At 40.1% G+C, this 25,122-nt stretch overlaps 2 protein-coding genes across 2 annotated transcripts in view; both read right to left on the reverse strand.

Moving 5' to 3' along the window:
• The window catches only part of VWA2 (von Willebrand factor A domain containing 2), a 54,632-nt gene extending 48,659 nt beyond the window's left edge, over positions 1–5,973 (reverse strand). Inside the window, exon 1 of the mRNA XM_060768460.2 lies at positions 5,357–5,973. The gene's annotated coding sequence lies outside the window, so the exon portion shown is untranslated. The remainder of the gene's footprint in view (positions 1–5,356) is intronic.
• Positions 5,974–11,420: 5,447 nt separating this feature from the next.
• The window catches only part of TDRD1 (tudor domain containing 1), a 53,999-nt gene continuing 40,297 nt past the window's right edge, over positions 11,421–25,122 (reverse strand). The window contains exons 16-25 of the mRNA XM_067465816.1: positions 24,571–24,693; positions 23,701–23,811; positions 22,826–22,987; positions 20,119–20,346; positions 18,372–18,491; positions 17,208–17,321; positions 15,946–16,113; positions 14,710–14,922; positions 14,128–14,174; positions 11,421–12,439 (exon numbers count right to left, since the gene is read on the reverse strand). Coding sequence (XP_067321917.1) covers positions 12,347–12,439; positions 14,128–14,174; positions 14,710–14,922; positions 15,946–16,113; positions 17,208–17,321; positions 18,372–18,491; positions 20,119–20,346; positions 22,826–22,987; positions 23,701–23,811; positions 24,571–24,693 — 1,379 coding nt within the window. The 3' untranslated portion in view covers positions 11,421–12,346. The remainder of the gene's footprint in view (positions 12,440–14,127; positions 14,175–14,709; positions 14,923–15,945; positions 16,114–17,207; positions 17,322–18,371; positions 18,492–20,118; positions 20,347–22,825; positions 22,988–23,700; positions 23,812–24,570; positions 24,694–25,122) is intronic.

Raw genomic sequence — 25,122 nt, forward strand, 5'->3', positions numbered from 1 at the left:
GAATTTTTGTCTAGACATATGATGACATATGCCGTTTTGAGTCCCCCCACGGGGTGAAACGAGTGGAATAGAAATGAAGTAAATAATAAATAATAAATAAATTTCAGCAACCCAGTATAAGTGGTGGTTGGAAAATATTAGGTTTTGTCTGCTAAAACAATTGGAAGTCAGAGTAGAGGTACCTTCGCTTTTCAAACCCAGGCCAGATTACAGGCTTGCCTTAGAATCTGAGATAGCCAATGATTCAGATGTCTATAAAATAAAAATCCGAACTATTTTTAACTTCTATTTGCTTTCTCTCCCTCCCTCCCGGTTTTCAACAATGAGCAGGGATAGGGATGATGGGTGGGTCAAATCTCTGCAGTGTGAAAGAATACTGAAAGGAAACGGAGAGAACATTTAACAGTGTGATAGAAGGTAGGGAAAACATCAGTTTAATTAAAAAAAAACTGAGTAAGACTGAGCTCTTCTCTGGTCTCCTCTGCCACGCACTTCCCTGCCTAATATGATGAAGTGGTAGGTTGCTTTCGTACAATACTTCATGTTTCAGTCTAGGACTTTCCCAGCCACACTATCACAGATTTTTCACTAGCGATGCTATTGTCAAATGTGGACAATTACATGTTTCCTACCACTATAAGAAATCCCTTCTTCCCAACAGCTTGATTTCTGCTTCATCTCACAGGACTATCTCATTGCTTTGACTCAGAAAATGAACTACATTCTTCCCAGTTGCTCCAGGAAACCCACTTTTTGTGCGAAGCTTAGCAAAGATGAGCTCACATCAGCGATAAGATCAGGCAGTGGCTACATTTACAGAAATGTATCCATTTTACTCAAGTTCTTAAGCATACAGGTATGTTTCCAGGAAGCTGGCATTGGTCCCTAGGCATCAGGATTAGACAAAGGAGTAAGTTGTCTTCCCATCTCACTATGTGGATTGCAAGCAGGATTTTGTTCTCAATCAAAGTTGAATGGGATAAATTACCCCTTTTTGATTTTTGAACTGGAGAGAGCAGCTGCCTTTTTTTGGTAAACACACAAGAAGGGCACTCAGAATTTGCCCTTAGTCATGAAAATTCATAGGCACCACTGCTCTCATGAACTGAAAAGGATGCAAGATACTTCCCTCCTGCACCTAATGCCCTCCAGCTATATTTTCAGCCAGCATGGCTATTCGGAGGCTTAGGAGATTGGTATAACAGTGCTATCAAAATATCTAGGTGACCTACCTATTGTAGATTCTGCCTGCACTATGTAGTTATACCAGATTCATGCCACTTTATTAAAAGTGGTTCCATCTTTGTGAATCCTGGGATTTGTAGTTTGATGAGTTACTTAGAAAGTACAAAGGTATTTTGGGAAAAGGGTGGCTGATGATTCAATCAGAATTTATTGTTATCTCTTTATTTTTTTTATCCTACCTTTTCCCCAATATAGGGACTCGAGGTAGCTAACAATAAAAGTAACACAATGCAAAATAGAACTTTTTTTTGTGTAAAGAGTGATTTGAAAAACTGCAAGTCGATTCTGGTGTGAGAGAATTGGCTGCCTGCAAGGACATTACTCAGGGGATGCCCAGATGCTTTTGATGTTTTACCATCCTTGTGGGAAGCATCTCTCATGTCCCTGCATGGGGAGCTGGAGCTGACAGAGGGAGCTCAACCCACTCTTCCCAGATTCAAACCGCTGACCTGTCGGTCAGCAAGTCCTGCCAGCCCAAGGGTTTAACCCACTGAACCACTAGGGGCTCAGTAAAACAATATAAATTAATCATGCTTTTAAAGAACCACAGAGAGAAAGGGATCAGTCCACATCACAAATCATTATTTTAGAGATTACTGATTTTCTCCTGCCCTAGGAGGACTCGGGACTCAGAGCAATGGGTTTAAATTACAGGAAAGCGGATTCCACCTAAACATTAGGGGAAAAAATCCTGAATGTAACATCTGTTCAACAGTGGAACTCTCTGTCTTGGAGTGTGGTGGAAGCTCCTTCTTTGGAGGCTTTTAAACAGAGGCTGGGTAGCCATCTGTCTGGGGTGCTTTGTGTTTTTAATTTAATGACATAAGGGTTTTTTTGTTTTTTACTTTCATGATTAGTCAAACAATGTAAATTAATCATGAAAATAAAAATAAACAACAGTTAAACCCATTAAATTAAATCAATTTAATTCTGCAAGGTAAACAGACCCTCAGAGTGTATCTGAACTGTAGAGTTAATGCAGTTTGGTATCCCTTTAACAAAGGAGTCCCTGGTGGTGCAGTGGGTTAAACCGCTGAGCAGTTGAACTTGCTGACTGAAAGGTCAGTGGTTTGAATCTGGGGAGCAGGGTAAGCTCCTGCTGTTAGCCCCAGCTTCTGCCAACTTAGCAGTTCAAAAACATGCAAATGAGAGTAGATGAATAGGTACCACTCCAGCAGGAAGGTAACTTTGGCTTAGAAATGGAGATGAACACCACCCCCCAGAGTCTGACACAACTAGACTTAATGTCAAGGGGGAAGCTTTACCTTTACCTACGACCACTTTGACAGCCTATGGAATCCTGGGATTTGTAGTTCTTGCAGGCAACAGCACTATTTGGCAGAGAAGGCTAAAGAACTCATAAAACTGCAACTCTCATGACTCCATAGTATTGAGGCAAGGCAGTTGAAGTAATGTCAAACTGCAGTGTAGGTGCACCCTCAGAAACTTTAGTTTAGGGGGCCACCACTCTTGAAACAAAAATCCTAAATACTTTGTGAAACCGCATATTCTAGAATTTGTCAGAAAGGAAGACAGGGCCATTGGAGATAACACGAAACCAATATAATTGCACAGAGCAAATCCAACTGTTCAGTCTCACACTTCAAATTTTTGTGTGTGTTAGGAGTGACTTGGGAAACTGCAAGTCGTTTCTTGTGTGAGAATATTGGCTGTCTGCAAGGACGTTGCTCAGGGGACACCTGGATGGTTTATCATTCTGTAGAAAGCTTCTCTCATGTCCCTGCATGGGAAGCTGGAGCTGACAGACAGGAGCTCACCCTGCTCCCCAGATTCAAACCTCTGAACTTTTGGTCAGCAGTCCTGCCAGCACAAAGGGCTTAACCCAGGCATCCTCAAACTGTAACCCTCCAGCTGTTTGGGCCTCCAACCCCCAGAATTCCTGACAATTGAACAAGCCCATTAGGACTTCTGGAAGCTGGAGGCCCAAACAGCTGGAGGGCTGCAATTTGAGGATGCCTGGTTTAACCTATTGCAAATCTTGGAAGAGACCTCATGGACCATCCAGTCCAACCACCTGCCAAGAAGCAGGAAAATTGCATTCAAAGCAGCCCTGAAAGATGGCCATCTAGACTCTGTTTAAAAGCTTCCAAAGAAGGAGCCTCCACCACACTCTGGAGCAGAGAGTTCCACTGCTGAACGGCTCTCACTGTCAGGAAGTTCTCCCTAATGTTCAGATGGAATCTCCTTTCTTGTAGTTTGAAGCCATTGTTCCGTGTCCTAGTTTCCAGGGCAGCAGAAAACAAGCTTGCTTCCTCCTCCTTATGACTTCCCTCACGTATTTTATACATGGTGATCATCAGGGCCGTAGCCAGAAAAAAATTTCGGGAGGAGTTGAAATTTTCGGGGGGGGGGGGAGTTGAAAATTTCACGGGGGGGGGGGGTTGAAACCTGCCTCCTAGCTCATGCTGAAGCAAAGAGCACAGCAGGGGGCAGAGCAGCCTTCAATAGCCTGCAGCTCCGCCCTTGTCAACCACCTCCACCAAGTCTGGCCTCCTTAATGAGAGCATTCAACACCCCCCCCCCCCCAACTTGGTTGCTTCACTACTGTTCTGTTGTGCGCTGGGCTTGTAAATAATTGTTTTTAGAACAGGATGTGCAACCTTTGCCCAGCGGGAAGCCAGAGGGCTAAAGAGAAGTTCTCAGAGGTTTCCACCACAAACAGTCTTTAGAAGGCTTGAGAAGTACAAAAAAGTCTTTTATTAATGAACAATCAAACAGAAAATTCTCTTGTCTTCAGTAAAGTTAAGCAAATGATTCCAAGCTTTTAGGCAACTGGTGAATTCCTAATCTTGCCCACGAAGGACAGGCAACTGTCTTCAATAACTTCTTCTTTAAAGGAAAATCCCCTTTTTAACTTCTCCCAGGCTGACTGTAATCTAACCCTTACCGTGTCGAACTGCGTCTTGAACGCCGAGTGGACATACCAGCAAGGCAGTAGATGTTCTCCAGCTGGAGTTCTTTGGTCTTTAGGGCTGTTTTCCTGGAAATTATTTGGAGACTCTTAAGACCTTTCTCCCCCGGAAGGTCTTAAGGGTTGAAGCTTTTGTACAGGGGAAGCTTGCACACATCCTATACATAAGCTTACCTTGCTGAGACTAATTAAAAATGGCTCCCTTCCCTTCCCAATTGCCCTGAGCAAAGGGCGGGACCAAAACTTAACAATGATGGACAGGTGACTTGCCCTATTACTGCAACCAAAGAAGCCACCTAATTGCAGATTCCCTGAAACTTAGGACTGCAAGCAAACATTTAATACAAAGCAAATAAAGTTGGAGCTCCTGGTACAGCTGTAAAAGAACAACTACATCGGCTATTGCTGCAAGTAATGACAGTGTGAATAAATTGCTAATATTTGCTTGAGATAGTGCTTGCAGTTCTGGAGGGACTCTTGATTTTTTGCATCTCATAGACTTAGCATGGGGATTTGGTTAACCAATTAAAATTCATGAGTAAACCAGGTTTTTTAAAAAAATCTGAAACATTTCAGGGGGGGTTTGAACCCCTAACCCCCCCCCCCCCTCGCTACGGGCCTGGCGATCATGTCTCCTCCCAGCCTTCTCTTCTTCAGGCTAAACATACCCAGCTCTTTAAGCCGCTCCTCATAGGGCTTGTTCTCCAGACCCTTGATCATTTTAGTCACCCTCCTCTAGACACATTCCAGCTTGTCAACATCTCCCTTCAATTGTGATGCCCAGAATTGGACACAATATTCCAGATGTGGTCTAACCAAGGCAGAATAGAGGGGTAGCATGACTTCCCTGGATCTAGACACTATACCATTGATGCAGGCCAAAATCCTATTGTATTGCTGGGATCAAACCAAGAGGATGCTCCAGGGCGCGCGGGCATCCTCGTGCGCTCTCTGGAGGCAGGCTTCCCAGTCTCCAAAATACCTGAAGACCAGCCTCTTGGGAGGAAACTCTGGACAGCTTTCCAATAGTGTGGGATTTCGAGAACAAAGTCCACAGCATCACTCAGACCGGGTCTTTAGCCACCCCACCCCCCGACAGATGGCCACCCAGCCTTAGTTAAGCCCCCACCCAACGGTCTGCCCAATTTGTGGAGAAAGCTAAAACTCCACCAAACTTACCCATACAGTTCTCCACCGGCAAGACGCCCAGGCTGTTCCTCTCCTTTCTGCAGCCTCTTGTCTTCCTTCTCACTGTTTTGGGGGGAAAGAGAGGAGCTGCCGATGGCTTGCGCTTTCCCTTGTTTGTTGCTTTCCCTTGCAGATCCCTGAACAGGGCACTTGCGAGAAGAGTAAGCAGAGCGCGACTGAAATGGGGATGGAGCTCTTTTGCGGTGGGAAGAAAGGGAGGGGACTTGAAAGCCCCCCCCCCCCCCTTTCCCCGGTTGCCTTTTCTCTCTTCTTCGGTGCGCAACGACTTAGGTGAGCACGTGGGACACAAGAGGACCTTCTTTCCATGAATTGGGGGTCCCCATAAGCTCCGAAAGGGCTTGTTTTCGTTTGGAGTGTAGGTCTGGGACAAGAGAGATCCCAGCTCGACACACACACTGCAGCTCTATGCCATTTTGACAAGATATTCAAGGAGCAGGGTGATGCCAAACCCCTTGGCTTGAGAGCCCTCCTTCTCTCGGAAGTCTCACATATTTAAAGCTACTGCCATTTGCAAGAGTGAAATTTCTTCCAGGAGAGATTTCAGGAAGCTCTTTGAGTAGATGAAGGGGCTCCAAGCTGCACCCTAAGGAGTGTATATGTCTTTAAGGTAAGGAATGCAAGCCAGGAATGTCAACAAGCAATTACACACCAGGGTCAGGAAGGAGGGCAAAGGAGGCCACGAAAAACCCACCCTACTTTTCAACTGGGTGTTTTTTTTTTACCCTGACAAAACACTTTTGCCTGTCCAGAGAATGGCAACCAAAAAGGTCAAAGATCTGGAAGCCAAGCCCTAAGGAACAGTGGGTTATTGTAGGTTTTTCGGGCTGTATGGCCATGTTGTAGAAGCATTCTCTCCTGATGTTTCACTTGCATCTGTGGCAGGCATCCTCAGAAGTTGTGAGGTCACAACCTCTGAGGATGCCTGCCACAGATGCAGGCAAAACGTCAGGACCGAATGCTTCTAAAACAGTGCTTCTCAACTTGGGGTCCCCAGATGTTTTTGGCCTCCAACTCCCAGAAATCCTAACAGCTGGTAAACTGGCTGGGATTTCTGGGAGTTGTAGGACAAAAACATCTGGGGACCCCAGGTTGAGAAGCACTGTTCTAGAACATGGCCATGTTGTTTTTGCTCATTCATTCAGTCACTTCCGACTCTTCGTGACCTCATGAACTAGCCCATACCACAGCTCCCTGTCGGCCGTCACCACCCCCAGCTCCTTCAAGGTCAAGCCAGTCACTTCAAGGATGCCATCCATCCATCTCGTTCTTGGTTGGCCCCTTTTCCTTTTTCCTTCCATTTTCCCCAGCTTGTCTTCTCTAAGCTTTCCTGTCTTTTCATTATGTGGCCAAAATACTTCATATTTGCCTCTAATATCCTTCCTTCTAATGAGCAGACAGGCTTTATTTCCTGAAGTATGGACTGGTTGGATCTTCTCACAGTCCAAGGCACTCTCAGATCTTTCCTCAAGCACAATTCAAAAGCACCTATCTTCCTTCACTCAGCCTTCCCTATGGTCCAGCTCTCATATCCATAAGTGACTATGGGAAATACCATTGCTTTGACTATGTGGATCTTTGTTGCCAGTGTGATGTCTCTACTCTTCACTATTTTATCAAGATTGGTCATTGCTCTCCTCCCAAGAAGTAAGCATCTTCAGATTTATTGGCTGCAGTCAGTATCTGCAGTAATCTTTGCACCTAGAAATACAAGCTGTATTTCTAGAACATGGCCATACAGCCCAGAAAAACCTACAACCCAGTAATTCCTGCCATGAAAGCCTTCGACAATACATTGAACATTCCTAAGGAAGTGTTTAGGAAACTGGGTATGTTTAACTTGGAGATGAGGAAGTTGAGAGGGGCACGATAGGCTTATTTAAATATCTGAAATGTTTGCTGCTGCTCTAAAGAGGACAGGGAGCAATGGGTTTACATAGCAGGAAGATTCCATTCTAGTGGTTCTCAATCTGTGGGTCCTTAGGTGTTTTGGCCTACAACTCCCAGAAATTCCAGCCAGTTTACCAGCTATTAGGATTTCTAGGAGTTGAGGGCCAAAACATCTGGGGACCCACAAGTTGAGAACCACTAACATTAGGAAAACTTTTTGATGTCAAGAACTGGAATATATTGCCTCCGAGTGTGTTGAAGTCTCCTTCTCTGGAGGTTTTTAAGGAGATGGATAACCATCTGTCAGGGCTTTGTGTGTTCCTACATGGCAGAGTCATGGCTGGATGGCTTTTGTGTTCTTTTCCAACTCTGGCTCTAACTCTTTCTCGTAGTACCTGTTTAAACCATCTCATTCCTTACGTGGTCCTGTAATATTTGCTACTGGACTCTTTTAGCATGACTACTTCTCTCCTAATCATGTTTGCTCCAAAGTCATTTAGTCATCAAGAATTTATTTTTAAAAACCCAATTAGATCTTCAAATCCCTGAATGTCAATCCAGGGATCTTATATGCAATGAATGGATCTCTTGAATTATGCATAGTGGTCATAGTTGCTGTTGGAAACACCATTGTTTCATGTGTTGTCAAAGGCTTTCATGGCTGGAATCACTGGGTTGCCAAGTTTTCTGAGCTATATGGCCATGTTCCAGAAGATTCTTCTCCTGACATTTCACCCACATCTATGGCAGGCACCCTCAGAGGTTGTGAGGTCTGTTGGAAACTAAGCAAGTGAGGTTTATATATGTGTGGAATGTCCAGGGTGGGATGAAGAACTGTCTGCTTGAGGCAAGTGTGAATGTTGCAAATGGCCACCTTGATTAGTGTTTAATAGCCGTGCAGCTTCAACGCCTGGCTGGTTGCTGCCTGGGGGAATCCTTTGTTGGTAGGTGTTAGCTGGCCTGCATTGATTCGTATCTGGAGTTCCTCTACTTTTTGGGTGTTGCTCTTTATTGTTCTGATTTTAGAGGTGTTTTTTAAAAAATATACTGGTAGCCAGATTTTGTTCATTTTCATGGTTACTTACTTTCTGTTGAAATTGTCTACTGTTTGTGGATTTCAATGGCTTTTCTGTGTAGTCTGACATAGTAGTTAGCGGTCCAGCATTTATGTGTTCTCAAATAATATGCCGTGTCCTTTTGTTTCAATTTGCACAGAGCTTTTCTATTTGTATCAAGCAAATGAGGACGGCAGGGGGTGTGGGTGGAGGGTCAGCCTTTGGTTGAATAGCCATAAAGCAGAGGTAGTATTTGACAACTGCAAATGCAGCAAGTGATCAGGTTAAGAGATTGATGGGGATTTAGATCTTTGGTGATGGAAATGCCACACAAAACACTCGGAATAAATTAGGGTTGTGATTACTTGTGTTTGTGTGTGGTTATGTTTTCATATGAAAGGGAGATTCCGGTTGCTACAGATAATTAAAAGGCTGTAAAATCTTAAAAGAGCAATCACTAGGAAACACCACTAAATGCGGGAGTAGACCATGATCAGTTCTGGGTAGTCCCCTAGAGTGAAGACTGCTATTTGATGTCTGAAGTAGTACCAGAAACATACTCTCTTGGACTTCTAAATCTGATAATGACAAACTTAATGGAAAGGCTCTGCAAGGGATCTCCCTGTGTGCAAAATGTAACAAAGGTTTAATGGACAGGCATATTAGCAAGCTTCTGAGAGGTACACGGAAGAAATCAAGCTCCTGTATCTTAGGGCTTTTGTGTCACTCTTCCATTTTGAAAAAAACAAACAAAAAAACAACTACTCCCAAGAGGTCTTAAGAACTGCACACATGTCTCTCCAGACCTTGGAGGGCTGCCCTCTTTACATAAAACAGGCTCCTATGGAGGCACAGGTGGCACTTCTGCACATTTCCCCAACCGGTTTCAGGCTGGGTCTCTTTCTCAGAACAGCAATGACTAAAAATTCACCTGTTAAGGATTAACATTTGATGATCTTCTCATTCTAGATCAGTTAGAACCAGGGGTGAGAAAAACGGTATATAAATACTGCAAATAAATAAATAAATAAGACAGACAAAGCATCTGTTAAAACATGTTGCTTCTCTTTTGGTTTGGCTCAGTATTTGCGGTTTCAGTACTGAATGGAAAAATCATCTGCTTGACATCCTGGAGCTGGGTCGCAAGGACTAAGACTCGACACTTAATAGTTCCTTCATCCTGGTCTCACAGAAGGGAAGGCATCTTTCAAACTGTGGCGAATCTCTATTTCCTTTATCTGAATTATAAGAGAGAGAGGAGACATTTACCATTTATAGAAAGTCTGTTGAGTCAACAGACTCAGTGACATGCCAGGAACAATATAGTTAGGCTAAGCAGTAAGTTCTTCAGAGTTCTAGAATATATTTCCTTTCATACTGCGAGGAAATGCATTTTAGAGAATGATGGTCTGTGCTTTTTGAGGAATCTCACCATCTGTAAACACAACTCGATTATGAAGATGCTTTGCAGTTTTACAATCATCTCCAATTCACTCACTGGCATGCACTGAAAGCCCAAATTTTATCAGAAGATTGGAAAATGTCTAAAGTACTTAATGTCCTTCTGTGTTTCCCAAAGGCCTTTATTGAGGTTTCTCAAAATTGTTTTTGATAGTTACTAAAATGAACAGTCAATAAAGCTAACATGGCTTCTTGTGTAAAGTACACTTACCTCATTAATATAGTCACAGGGGTGATATGATTATTTGAAATCACACAAGGTCAACTTATTTTAAGACACCAAAGAAATTGCATTGAGGAACATTCAAATTATTGGTATACTTCTATTTTCTGGGCGGACAGAGCTACAGATTTCCTTCCTATTCACACATCCTATTCAAAAGTACTCAAGTGTATGTGGCCTTCTTCCACAAAGACAGATTAACTATATGAAAATCTGACCAGCATATATGAGTCAACAGAACAACTAGGAGTAATACACAGATGGAAACAATCCAAAGCAGAAACCTTTGTTCTTTGTATTAGAGGTATAAAAATAATATGTAAAATGAGTGATGCCTGCCTTGAAAACAGTCCATGTGAAAGGGATCTAGGAGCCTTAGAAGACAATGAGCTGAACGTGAGTGTACTGTGGCAGCTTAAAAAGCCAATGCGGTTCTAGGTTGCATCAATAGGAGTACACTGTTGAGACAGAGGTCATAGTCCCACTCTATTCCCCTTCAATCAGACCTTATTTGGAATACTGGGGGGAACCACAATTCAAGAATACTGACAAGCTGGAAGGTGTCCAGAGAAGGATGACCAAAATGACCAAAAGTTTGGAAACCAAACCCTATGAGGAATGGGTTCAGGAATTGTGTAAGTTTAGCTTGGAGAAAAGAAGGCTGAGAGAGAACATGATAGTCATGTTTAAATATTTGAAAGGATGTCACATTGAGGAGGGAGAAAGCTTATTTTCGGCTGCTCTGGAAACTAGGACATGTAGCAATGGATTCAAATTGTAGGAAAGGGATACCACCTAAACTTTAGGAAGAACATAATGACAGTAAGCTGTTTGGCAATAGAATATGCTGTCTTGGAGTGTCGTGAGTTGCTATCCCTGGAGTTTTTAAAGCAGAGACTGGATGGTCATCTGTCAGGTGTGCTTTGATTGTGTTCCTGCACAACATGGGGGTTGGACTGAATAACCCTTGTGGTCTCTTCCAACTCTATGACTCTATGGTTTCAATAGTGTTGTCTACACCATTGCTATCCAAACAAGTGTCTATAGACAGGTGCTGGTCTCTGAGCCATTGGAAGTCAGTCCACAGCATGTTTACAGGAGGGCAAAAACAACTGTAGTCAGTATTCACAGATAGCTGCCACTAGGGACAAATACCCATCCTTCCAGCCCCCTACATCAGTTATTTTAAGCAGCACTGATTTTGTACATTCTCCAGTTTTTCTGATGGGAAGGGGGTGGGGAGATGTAAAATGCAAAAAAAAACAACATGCCTTCGACAAAACATTGCAAAATGTTCATACATTTGAATTTGAACTGTGGTTTCTTTTTTTATACTAGTGAAAGATTTATATGATCTGAAGAGAAACTAGTGAGGAACTGGGAGATAGAATGCCAAGACAGACAATACTAGTGAAAACTGTTATGATCTTGTATACTCCACCCTTTTAATAAGCAATACAAAACTTTTAATACTATATTGGCCTTTCTAGGCATACATGTACATATTTGTACTTTGGAGATACTTTAATGTTAAATTGAAATAAGTAGTGATTTAAACCGTCAGTTTACAATACTCTCAAATCAGCAATATTTACATTCTGTATTTACTAACAACGTCCCACATTTATTACATGACACAAATTCAGTTGAACATGATACTCAGAATGGAAAAAAACATACAGAGATGTAAAAATGAAACTCTCTTGATATGACTTACAGTAGTATTCTAGGCATATTTCCTCAAGAGATAAGACTCAATAGGTTTAATCCTAATATGTTTTCTTTTAGTCCTAAATAATAAATGCACAACTTAATTTCCATAAAAAGACGAACAATTAAGAAAATGGTAATAATTAGCTAAGTAAAATTAGTATCTTAAGAAGGTATCAAATATTTTTGAAAGACAGCCATTTCAAATTAGACTAAACACATAAAACATAATACAAAATTTTAAACTTAACAATGCAAACATAAACTGTATTTTTAATGGGAAAAAAGCTTTAGATTAATTGCTTCTTTGGCTTAAACTATGGAAATTTTTGTCCCTCCTGCTCTGTTGAACTACAACTCTCACAATTTCTCACCACTGGCTTTACCACAAGACAAAACATCTGAAAGACCAAAGGTTCTTCACCTTTATATTACAAATAAACCACAGTTTCTACTATCACAGGGTATTATATTCAGGATGTGAAATCTAGAAAAGTAATATTCGGTATTATTCCACAAGTATGATGATTACTGTTGTCTTATGTCCATATTCTTAAAAAGTGCAATGATAATATATTATAATATGGTCTAGAAGCATATCATACAATGTATTATAGTGAACCTTTATTGTTCTAGAAACGTTACAATTTCAGGAGGTTCATCTTCACCGAAACGGTCTTTAAGTAGAAAACTAACAATCTTTTCAAGCTTTACAACCTGAAAAAAACAAGAACCAAAGTTATAACTGAACAGTCCTCTCTTTTACTCATGTTATTTTAAAAAGTGATGCTAAGTAACCTACATCTAACTACATTCAAAGTCCTGCAACTGTACAGCAATTTCTTTATTCCCTTATTTCTTTCACTAGTTTTATTTCCTATAATACCGTATTTCATTGCATAATAGACTCATCCCCATTTCTGGGTCCCAATTTGTTTTTAAAATTTCCTTGCATAATAGGAGCACCGTTAGTTCATGTGTGTGACTATTATGTGAAGTAGGCCCCTCATAGCTGTGGAGAGGAAAGGCAGGTGAGCGAGTTCACCCAACTGATCACTTGTCCACCCTGAGCTACGGAGGCTTGCCAGGGCCAAGCTTGAAGGGAAAAGGCATTGAACTCCCCCTGTCCACCTCCCCTTTCCGCAGTTATACTTTGAGGGTACAGCCATGAGGGCAGGTGAGCCTTAATCAGCCCTCAAAGGGACGATTACACTGTGAACCCCCCTTCCTTTAATAATAGTTGTGATTGCATAATAGCTGCAGCCCCTTCCCTCCCAAAATGGGAAAAGTTCAACTATTATGCAATAAATTTGGAAATTATTTTACCATATTTTCTTGTCTCAGTTTTTTATTTGTTTTGAAGATTGAGATTCCTCTGCTTCATTTTCACTTTAGATCAGAAATGTCTTTTAAAAATTACCATTTCTTTCAACCACAGTGACGCACTGTGTAGCAGTCAACTGGGTGATCATTTTTTTTTTATTTTCTTCTCATCCCTGCTTTGCTTGTCAGCCATTGATGGGACTATGTATTGTCGAAGGCTTTCATGGCTGGGATCACTCAATTCTTGTGGGTTTTTTCGGGCTATATGGCCATGTTCTAGAGGCATTTCTCCTGACGTTTCGCCTGCATCTATGGCAAGCATCCTCAGACCTCACCTCTGAGGATGCTTGCCATAGATGCAGGCGAAACGTCAGGAGAAATGCCTCTAGAACATGGCCATATAGCCCGAAAAAACCCACAAGAACTGATTGATGAGACTTCTTTATATTTATATTTTGTCAATCTCTTCCTTAATAATCTCTATACAATCTGAGAAGGGTCGAAAAACACACTGGCCTTTTTAGCAAGAGATTAAAAAAACTGTTTAAGAAGGATATGTTCCAAACTGAAAATGAAACATGGACTCCATGGGAGGAATTCAATCACAATGGATCCTCATTTATTTATTTAATTTATACTCCGCTTTTGCTCTCCCGAAAAAGACTCAAAGCGGCTTGTGCAATTCTGAGAATGACATCTCACCGAAGACATACAAACTTTCCAAATATTAGTTTGGGTGAACTTTCATGTTGTGATTCCATAATCCCCATTTCCAGAGTTTATTTTCCTTTGTTAAATTGGTTTTTTTTAAAAAAAGCCAAGGTCTAACACTACCAATTTTATAAATCTTAAAACCGGGCTAAATTACAACCTTGGATTGGTTCCAAAGACATATTTAGCTCTATAGTCCTCACTCAAAATCAAATGAAATGCACTGAAATCTCAACAACATTATGTTTCCCTGTCACGTTTCAACTACAGACATTTTAGTCTCATAGCCTGAATAAAGTGACCTGGATAATAATCTCAAAATCACTATTTTACTAGCTCTGGAAACAATTATTTAAATTTTTGATACTTACTCGCTTTTTCCAATCTGTAAAGCAGAAATTATCTTTCTCTGCACATTCTAAAAGACATAAAATCCATTGTAATAAGCACCGAGAATGAAGATAGGAATATATTCCCAGTTTTGTAAACTTAAATAGACAGATAACTAGAACTCAAGCAACTGGAACTCTCAAGCAACCGGCAAAAAATTTGAAGAAATATACTTTAAAATAAAAATTAACACCAAGCCCATGCTTCGAATACCACATTTGTCTCCTGCCAATTCATATGTATAAACATTATGTCTGTCTTTATCTGACTTACTTTGCTTTTAATTACTGTATTTCAATATTAATATCCAATCAATACAGAGTTTGTGGCACAATATAATAGGGATATAATATTAAATACGCCTATTTTAGTAGTAATTCTGAAGCAACCAGAAACTACATTTATCCAGCATCATCTAATCCTCACGGATGCTGATTAACCGAGAATCAACTGAAATGACTTCTCATATTTTTATGCATGTGATAACAGATGTTATGAATCCTAACACAGCCCATGAACAGTTGTACCAGAAACATGAACTGCCTCCTGTGTAAAGTACTTACGATTTCCATTGACACAACAGTTGACAGAGTTTTCGATTACTGGTTTGTCTGCTATTTCTAGAGTACGATTCTCACAATTTTTCTGGATAGTTACTTCATGAGTATTTTCATTAATTCCTTTCACCTTAATTATGACAGACTCATTATACACGAGACGACTTTTTATCTTCTCTGTTGGTAATCTGGACCTATTTCCAGCTGGTTCTGTAATTCCTAGAAGATTGATAAACCTTAAATTAAAGTCCAGATTACTAATAGTCTAATTCAAAACATGTGGGCACAAAAGTAAGTCTATTTAGCTCTGTTGGGTTGCTAGTTAAATGAATATAGTATTACAACTTGAAATGTTAATATTTTCCAATACTCAATATTTTAATTATATATGAAGCTCTGTGAAAAATAATGGCATGTACTGAATTAGATTTGACTATTTTTGCCTACTTCTAGAATATATCTTGCATACTTTTGTACTTTCCTGAGAGAAAAAGGTTATTCAGGCAAACACAGTGAGCTCCTCAAGAGTCCTCAGTTTTAAAGGTCACTGCTATTCTGGTTGTCACTAACAGAATCAATCACATGTAGAATTGCTCAGATATTATAAAGAATATAAAATGCCACATTAAGTCTCTATTTCTAAAATGTCACATTAAGTCACTGTTTCTCAGTTATGAAGAAAAGCTGAAAAGAAGCATGATGCCTGCTCCGTGGAACATTGCAAATTTTATTATAATTTATAACCTACTTTTCCCCTTTCTAAAATAAAAAAGCGTAAAATGGCGATGGCAGGGGGGTGGGATATTAGTACAACTATGGAATTAAACTAAAACTGTTTTCCATCAGGTTCCCACCCCAGATACCAAAATCTGTGGACACTCAAGTCCGATTACATACAATGGTGTAATAAAATGGTGCCCCTTGTATAAAATAGCAAAATCAAGCTCTGTTTTTGTTGTTGTTTTAACGGTAAAATCCATGGATACAGAATCTGTCGATATGGAAGGCTAACTGTTCACTGAGATTCAAGTTGCTAGGTTAAAACCAGTTGTTTGTCCCAATTCATGGTAGACCTGCTGAATAAATGGGAACCTGGAAGGTTAGCACCTACAGAGTTTTCACTTATTCAATTGGTCTGTTGTAGTTAGGGCTAACAACTGAATATAGATCTGTAAATGTAAATATGAGGTATTAAACAAAGAAACACATTCAGATCACAGATGTCACTGATTTGTTTTCTACCTGCTAAGGAACACTTCAGTATTTGAAAAGGTAATTCCAAAAAGGGGGAAGTTATTGGCAGTAGTCTAGAAAATGGCAACACTTCCACATTTCCATGGTCTGCATACACTACTTTCACTTCTGAAACTAAAATGCTCAGAACAAGAGCACGGTACCATTTGTTATCACCTAGAAAAGAGAGGAAAAAATTTCAAAGCTTATTTTGCTAAGTTGGTTGTGTGAATACACAATACCACTCTCCCCCCACACACCCCAATTTTCTTTAAAAGCTACACAACCGATGACGACTCAACCAACATTTTCCAGACACATTCATATCTTCACCTGGTACAAACAAGAGAGCCCGATTTACTGGATTTCCTTTCGACCAATAGAGATGAACATATGAATAACACAATTCTCTTAGATAAATACTGGATTGCAAATTGATCATGGTGCCCAACATTTGGAGATCCATCCATCTCCTAACTTATTTTTAGGAACAGGAATGAGCAGTACTGCTTAAATTTCTCCTCAATTTTTAATTAATGAAAAACCTCTCCATAGTCTATACAGTGCATTCAAGGAGGAATTGCCTCATTGGCAGCTTCCAGTAACATCTTGTTTGGGAAAAGGCAGTCCAATTTCAAGCAGAACATTGTTAAATTGTTCCCTCTGTGCTCTAGGGCCCTTCCACACAGCCCCATATCTCAGAATATCAAGGCAGAAAATCCAACATTATTTGAGTGTGGACTCAGATAACCCAGTTCAAGGCAGATATTGTGGGATTTCCGCCTTGATATTCTGGGATATAGTGCTGTGTGGAAGGGCCCCTAGAAACAATCTTAGAAAGATTAAATCAGGTTTTAAATATTTTAAGAAAAAAAATGACAGACACAGACCTCTCAGCACATGTACAAGCTCTTAGGAAAGTTGTCTCCCATGTTTTAGATGATACATTGCCAGCAAGGCTCTCATCACTTGACAACTGCACAGGCCAGATTGTTTGTGACTAATTGGCATCAGAGAATCACATAGACCAGAGAGAAACTAAGGAATTAGTAGTGTAGTTCTTAACTTCTGGTTATTCCGATATTTTACATATCAGCTCTCTGACCACTGTGGATCTATCATGTAATGCCATTTCAACCTTCTGGCCTATCATATAATAATTGAAAATTAAATCTTCAACGTGTAGTTTCAAATAGCAAGCCTCCAAGACATCTCCCTCCAAGCAGTACAGGACATTTTGTATATTAAAAATAAGTACAAATTTCCCTCACCTGAGAACCTGGCACAGCAGGGTTCACCAACTTTTGGGTTTAAGATGTGACCATCTTGAACGCTGCAGTAATCAGCAAGTTCAGTCATTAACTTATGGAGCTCTTGTGGATTCACTACAATGGAACCAAATACAATTTTCAAACAATTAACACGTTAAAAATTCTTATGGCCTGGGAGAATCCTTTGTTGGTAGGTGATTAACTGGCCCTGATTGTTTCTTTTCTGGAATTCCCTTGTTCTTGAGTGTTGTTCTTTATTTACTGTTATCATTTTGGAGTTCTTTAATACTGGTATCCAGATTTTGTTCATTTTCATGTTTTCCTCCTTTCTGTTGAAATTGTCCACATGGTTGTGGATTTCAATGGCTTCTCTGTGTAGTCTGATATGCTAGTTGTTAGAGTGGTTCAGCATTTCTGTGTTCTCAAATAATATGCTGGTCCAGATTGGTTCACCAGGTGCCCTGCTATGGCTGACTTCTCTGGTTGATGTAGTCTGCAGTGCCTTTCATGTTCCTTAATTCGTGTTTGGTGGTCCCTATGTAGACTTGTCCACAGCTGCATGGTATATGGTAGACTCCTGCAGAGAAGTCTCCTGCTCTTTGAGAGCTGGAAGTCTAACCATAAGTTTTTGCTTTCAATGGAAGAGGGGTTTTTTTTTTTTTGGTTTTTTTGGGAGGGGGGGGAGGGTTGTTTCTATGGTGTGAGCCAATTGTTAAGGTTTTCCTTTTGATAAACTATTGGAAGTGAAATGGGTTTTAATTGGCCCATGGTTTGATAGGTTCATTTATGATACATATGAACATGGGGTGAATCAGATCTAGCATTGCATGTGTTTAAGTTGTTATGCCACATCTGATTCACCTCTGTTAGAAATACAGTGTAGGTGGAGGGAGGTGGAATACAATATAAAAGGCAAAGAGCATAAACATTGAGCAGTACACTGAATAAGAAGCTATTCAGATTTGAGAACACATTACAAATAACTGTATGGGGGGAAGGAAGCAGAAACATCAAGTCACCTTCTAACAAGGTATCAGAAAGAAGGGATGGGAAACTAAGATATACCATTCTTTGCTTACTCAGTGACAAAACCATGATTTCCTGTTACATCCGAACTGGTGGTAAAGAACACTTTTGTGGGTGAAGCAGACTATGAATCTTTACCTTTGGGCTTTGTTGGCATGACATAGAATAACCCAGGGTTTATCACATGTACTACACGTACAGACACTGTTTCACCAACTGCAAATTTAACTGTTGTCCACTGTACATTTGGAGACACCTCTGTAATATTAGACAGAAATAAAATTAGTTAGAAATCAAACTTCATGAATTGTTGCATGTTACAGGTTCCAAATGAAAATGATCTACCATTGGTTTCATGAATGAGTGTGAATATAAAATAGGATTTGGAGTGCTTTCACACTGTGCAATTATTGCTTTGATTCCTTTCTAACTCCCACTCTTCCATCCTATGGAACTTCCTAGTACATCACAAAATGGCAGAATCCTCTAAAATGCAGTCATGGTGCTAAATTTTAATAGCATGGAAGGGCCTCTGCTCCCAACATCCAAGCATGGATGATGTTGTGTGCCTTCTAGTCATGTCTGACTTAAGGTAAGACGAACCTATTGTATGGTTTTCTTGACAAGATTTGTTCAGAGCGGAATTGCCCTTGCCTTCCTCTGAGACTGGGAGAGTGCGTGACACGCTGAATGCTGCCAAAATGGATTTCCATGGCTGAACAGGAATATGAACTGTGGTCTCTAGAGTCGCAGTCCAACATTCAAGACACTGGCACACAAACATGGATATCATATTTCAAAATGCAGACACGAGAAAGGGAACCTGGTAGGCTTCCTACACAGACTGTATCTGCATTTGGCTTGATGCCTAGCTAGGTAAACGGGCATTTCTAAATTTCAGGGGTTTTCTGCAGTCAGCTACCCAGTTACTTCTCTTGATCTGAAACAAACAGTATTAAAATGTATTCAAATTCTTAATTATGCAACGTTAAGTTGATTCATATTTAATGTAGCATTAGGTCATGGTAACTGACAACTTTTAACTTTTTGTGAAACAGGCAAATAATTTAGGAACCATTACAATTTGAGGTGTGAATACATTTAACAGCTGCTTTCAATTCAGCAATCAATACTGCTTTAAGGTTGAATGATATTCCACAATATAAATTTAATACATGTGCTTACTCTTACTTGAAAATTAGTACTGATACAAATTAGCAGTTGCCAATTGACTTTGCAGATATTGCTGGACTATGACTCTAATAACCCTTAAGCTATCTCCTGATGGAAACTACAGGAAAACTGCACAAAGTGCAAAAAGAATCCTACCAGCAGTAAAAAAGCAGATACAAAAATGTGCTCTTAGGTGCATTAACAAATGCTGCTATGCATAGGTTCACCATGTCTTCTATTGTTACAGTGATGAACCTTGAACTATGTAATATTAATTACATCTTCACTCTGTGGATTAAATGATATCCCTGAAGTTTGTTTTTTAAAGGCATGGTTTACAATTCATCAATGTATAAAGTGCCTTAGCATGTTACTAATCTGTGAGGGAGAAAAACCTTAAGGAACACTATATTATATAAAAGTAATTTACTTTATATTAGCTTCTGCTTTATTAAAATTAATAGATGCGGTTGTGCCTTATCTACCAATAAGCTCCAAGTTTCACTCTTATTTCCACGGCCAAGCCATTTCAATAAAACATATGAAACATGGCTGATGATTTAACACTTTCTTACATTTTCTAGCCAACATGTTTAACAAGCTAGGAGTTGCCACCTAGTCTTTTAAAAACAAACAAACAAACAAACATTTATTTTGATTCTAGTGTCATTCAAAAGAAAATCACCTTGAAAATCATGAGCTAATAATTCACCTGAAGACATTTTTTGATTTGGCACGAGTCCTTTTTTTAAAGCCAAATGTTCGTCAACTAGAATATCATTTATCAATATTGGACTACCAGTACTATTGTCAGTAATTTCAATTTCAGCACTATTTTTGATTGAAGAAACCATTTTCGCCTGAAGCGTCTTTCCAACTATCCATTTCTTAAGTGCTGCTGTTGCTTCTTTGCTCCATTCCTTATTTATTGGGCATACACCTAAGAAAATGAAGTATTATAGAAGCAGATTTTAATTTTCATATAATGCTCTTGAGGTCACAAAGGATGCATTTTGGAACACTTTCTAAAGGTAAGTACCATTGGGCTACATCTAATAATAAACTTTATTTATATCCCGCCACCATCTCCCCGAAGGGACTCGGTGCGACTTACAAAGGCACTCTAGGATGCATATACAACATACAACAAGTAAAAATTGTACATAAATATAAAACAAGTCACATAAAATTGTAACAATCCCTGTCAACACATATAGAATAAAATCAAAATAATACAATTTTAAAAAAGAACAGTAGATAAAACTAGGTATCATCAATTCACAAATTCTCCTTCAACAGGAGACCCCTCTCCCCAGCACCAACTGTCGCTCTTGGCCAGAGTGAAGAGAGGGGAGGCCAGAGGACATTCCATTTTGTCTCTTGGGTATGCCATCAGCTGGAGACCCCTCTCCCCAACACCAACTGTCGCTCTGGGCCAGAGTGAAGAGAGAGGGGGCCAGCGGATAGTTCCACCTTGTCTCCTGTGCTATTCTAATAATATAATATATTGTATATGCATATAACATTTATAATATAATGTATTGCAATATAATAATATATTATAATAATATATTTATATTACATGTAATATTACTAATAATATTACAATATAGTGATATGGTGCAATATAGTAATGTTTAATTCTGATATTGTACTATGCTAATAATATAATATATTGTACGTAATATATACCTTGTAAGCCGCTCTGAGTCCCCTTCAGGGTGAGAAGAGCCGCATATAAATGCCATAAATAAATAAAGTGCCAAGTGTCAACTTCATAAGGGCCCATTCAGTCTACTTGAGGTCAAAAGCCTGCTTGAACATGGTGCAGGGAGCGCACGTTCATGGACCGGTGGAGGGAGCACGCTCCCTGCACTGGGAAGAGCCCTGTGCACTTCCCAACACCGGGAGAGGGACGCGCTCTGCCGCTGGGAAACATGTGGAGGAAGAGGGCTGGTGGAGGGAGTGCATGCCCAGAGCCGGTGCAGGAACCCTCCACTGGGCCCTGGGCACGCATTCCATCCCGGTGTTGGGAAGCACACAGGGGAAGAGGGCTGCTGCAGGACATGCTGTCCCTGCACTGTACTTGGGTGCTCACTCCCTGCACCAGCCCTCTTCCCCTTGCATGCTTGCCAACGCCAGGAGAGGGATGTGCTCCGGCGTTCGCAAGTGTGCAGGGAAAGAGGGCCGGAGCAGGAAGTGCATGTCCAGGGCCGGTGCAGGGAGAATCCTGTAAAGGCCCCTGGATGCGTGCTCCCTATACCAGCCCTCTTCCACCATGCCCTTGCCAACGCCGGGAGAAGACCGATTCAATGTGTTGGCAAGCACACGGGGGAAGAGGGCCACTGCTGCAGTGCTTTACAGTGTGCATCCAGAGGCTGGCACCAGGGAGCTCCCTGCCTCGAGGGGCAGCCCAGAGGCTCCAATGCATGGCCTTCTGGGAGTTGTGCACGTGTCTCTCTTGGAAGCAGTCTCTGCACCCCTCTTGGGCTGGCAAGGAGGCCTCTCCCAGCAGCTGTGCATCCTGGCAGTGGGAGAGAGCCCAGTGGTTTTGTAGATGTCAGAGCTGGTTACTGAAGGTATTGCAAACCCCATCATCTGTTGGGGTTTACAATACCTCCCCCAACCCCCTCCAGTATTTTCTGTTAGTCATGGTAGACCTGTATGCCAAATTTGGTCCAATTCCATTGTTGATGGAGCTCAGAATAGTCTTTGATGGTTGGTGAACTATAAATCTACACAACTGTAACTCCCAAATTTCAGGACCTATTTTCCCCAAACCCCACCAGTGTTCAAATTTGGGCATATTGAGTATTTGTGCCAAGTTTGGTCCAGATTCATGCCCTCCAGATGTAGGTGAATTATATCTCCAGTAAATCTCTGTCAATTCCTCTCAACCCCCTCCAGTATTTTCTGTTGATCATGGGGGTTCTGTGTGCCAAGTGTGGTCCAGGTCTAAATTTGTGAGGGTCTCAGAAGTCAGAGCTGAATCTGGGTACTGCAAATCCCATCATCTGTTGTTTATCCTCCCCCAATCATATTGTTTTTGTGATTAATCACTATGGTTTAATTATGTTCAATTCATAACAATAAAAATGCATCCTGAATATCATATATTTATATTGTAATTGAAAACAGTAGCAGTTATGAAGTAGCAACGAAAAAATGGTTGCGGGTCACCACAACATGAGGAACAGTATTAAAAAGGTTGAGAACCACTGTGCTAGGAATAGGGAATCACCCAACACTATGTGGACTGCTTCTCCATGCTGAATTCGTCTCTGGTTACAAATCCTTCAATTAGACCATATTCATTGTTTCAAACTCAGCAAAAGATTAGTGAAATTTTAGTTATAGTGAAACTTTCAGTTTTATTTGCTGTTTGACATACTGTTTACTACTGAAGTTGAGAACTTTACCTGCTAGGCAACATCTGATTGCCTGAAATGGGAGTTTCATAAATGTTGCTGAAATTGGTCTGATTTTATCCAGGGTAACTTTTTCACAATTGCCATAATCCACAAACTGAACTTCAATAGAAATAGCATCTTTCACTAAGGCTCGGTACCACCTACCATCACCTGAATTGCATGAAAAGCACAAAAATGTTGTATTATTCAACTATACAGACAGACTCTTAGGCATGCCCTAATCCCCATCCCATCCTACTTCCCCCCTTCATTATTGTTAGTAATGCAGTGAAGAAAAAAGTATATCAGGTTTTCTGAGAGTGAGGATGGAGAGAAGGAAAAAGAAAGAGTACACACATGCTTTCTAAATCTAGTTTATGGGTCCAAAATTGTGCACTACCACATTTAGCACACAAATCCACTTTTTTCATAAATAAAAGCTTGACCTTTTCCATCATGTCTTATTTTATGTATACATATAAAACAGATTGCATACATTTTTCACATTTCACATTGCCACTTTCCATGAAACCCTAAATTTTATCAACTGTAATTCAAGAAGCTGTTCAGAACAATGAATACCATCAAACCTTAGATCTATCTTCAACCAAGACAAGACAATTCTGCTAATCTATTTTACTGCTTTATAAACTAACTTATCTAATTAGGTAAATTCAACTGTACAATGGAATTTAAATTTTGACACTAGAAGTCCAAAAACAGATACTTTACTTTTCCAACTTAATATTTAATACCTTTCATATGTACATTCCCAAACTTCCCTCAATCATTTAATAGAACAAATTCAATTTCTTTTAGAGACGCAAATTACTAGAAAAATCAATATAATATAGAGCAAAATGAGAAACAGAAATAAAACTTACCAGAGTAATAAGCACAGCACAGCTCACCCTTTGTGATTTTGGAAACACACGGAGCTGCTTTCTCACAGTATTCCATTAAAGATAAATTAAGTTCTTCTAGTGCAATCAAGTCTGCAAAAGTAAGACAAAAATACTTTACCCTCCCTCACCCCTTTAGATAATAAAATGGTTATCAAAATTTCATCAGAGTATTAATAATCTATTCACTATGTTATTCAAACAAATAGCTTTGTAGGTATGTAGTTGCAACATGTTCATATGCCACAAAGTGAAGTGTTAAAAGAAAAAGTTATGAACTTGAATCTAGTATAAATATATATCTATAAAAACTAGTAGTAAATAGCTCAAGTTATTATGCATTCCATGCATACCTCCCAACTTTAAGAATGGGAATATGTGTTGTCCCCTACTGTGGGGCTACCGTCTAAAAGTGTCTAAAATATTTCTAGAAGATGCCGAAGCTGTCTGCGCATGAGCAGGAATTACCATATGTACAGTTCAGTGACCACAATGGAGAAGCTGGGAATTCCAATACAGAATTTGAAGGGATCCATATTATCTACTCTGTATTTCTAGTGTATTCACATTTTAAATGAAAAATCAGCAAGAATAAGAATGACATTAGAAAAAAAATGTCCTCCTCCATCTTTTCTACCTTTTTTAAAAAAAGCGAAGGGTAATTGTTTGTATACTCTGCTGTGTGAGTAAAAGAATAGCAAGAGAATACATGTCAGACTATTGTCTATGTGAACAAGATAGGCGTGAATATGAAAGGATCCAAAGAGCACAGCTGCAATTAGAGAAGCTACAGATTTCTAAAATGCAAGATCTATGTTCAGGGCAGAATATTAAGAACAAAAAAATACGTACCGTTATGGCTGTACAACTGGCAGTAGAATTCACTGGGACTGTACAGCACACACACCATGACATTTACCACCTGTTCAGCTGTTAATGTGATCCAAGATGCATCAATTTGGTCCGGCTTTTGATCTAAAGATAAAATATGAATAATAACTAGATTATTTTATTATAAACAACACTTTTGTTTATATTCTGCCCTTCTCCTCGAGCGGACTAAGAGAGGATTACAGCATATAAACAGACACAGGCAAACTTTCAATGCCTTATTACAGTGACATACAATGAAACACATATAACACAGACAAAGTCAACGACTTCTCATTTATTTCCGCCTCTGGAGGCGGTGCTAATCTCCGGCTCTGGGGGAGCGCTCTTCTCCATTTCCAAGCCGAAGAGCCTGCATAGTCCATAGATGCCTCCTTGTCATATGGCCAGCATGACTGCATGGCGTATCCTTTTGCCTATATACCCATGCTGGTCTGATTATCTCAGCAAATATGTCAGTACCAGACCTTTGATATAATGGAAGACCGGCAACATGCAAATGCTGTTTTTAAA

Source organism: Anolis sagrei, chromosome 3 (assembly GCF_037176765.1).
Source record: "Anolis sagrei isolate rAnoSag1 chromosome 3, rAnoSag1.mat, whole genome shotgun sequence".
Taxonomy (NCBI): domain Eukaryota; kingdom Metazoa; phylum Chordata; class Lepidosauria; order Squamata; family Dactyloidae; genus Anolis; species Anolis sagrei.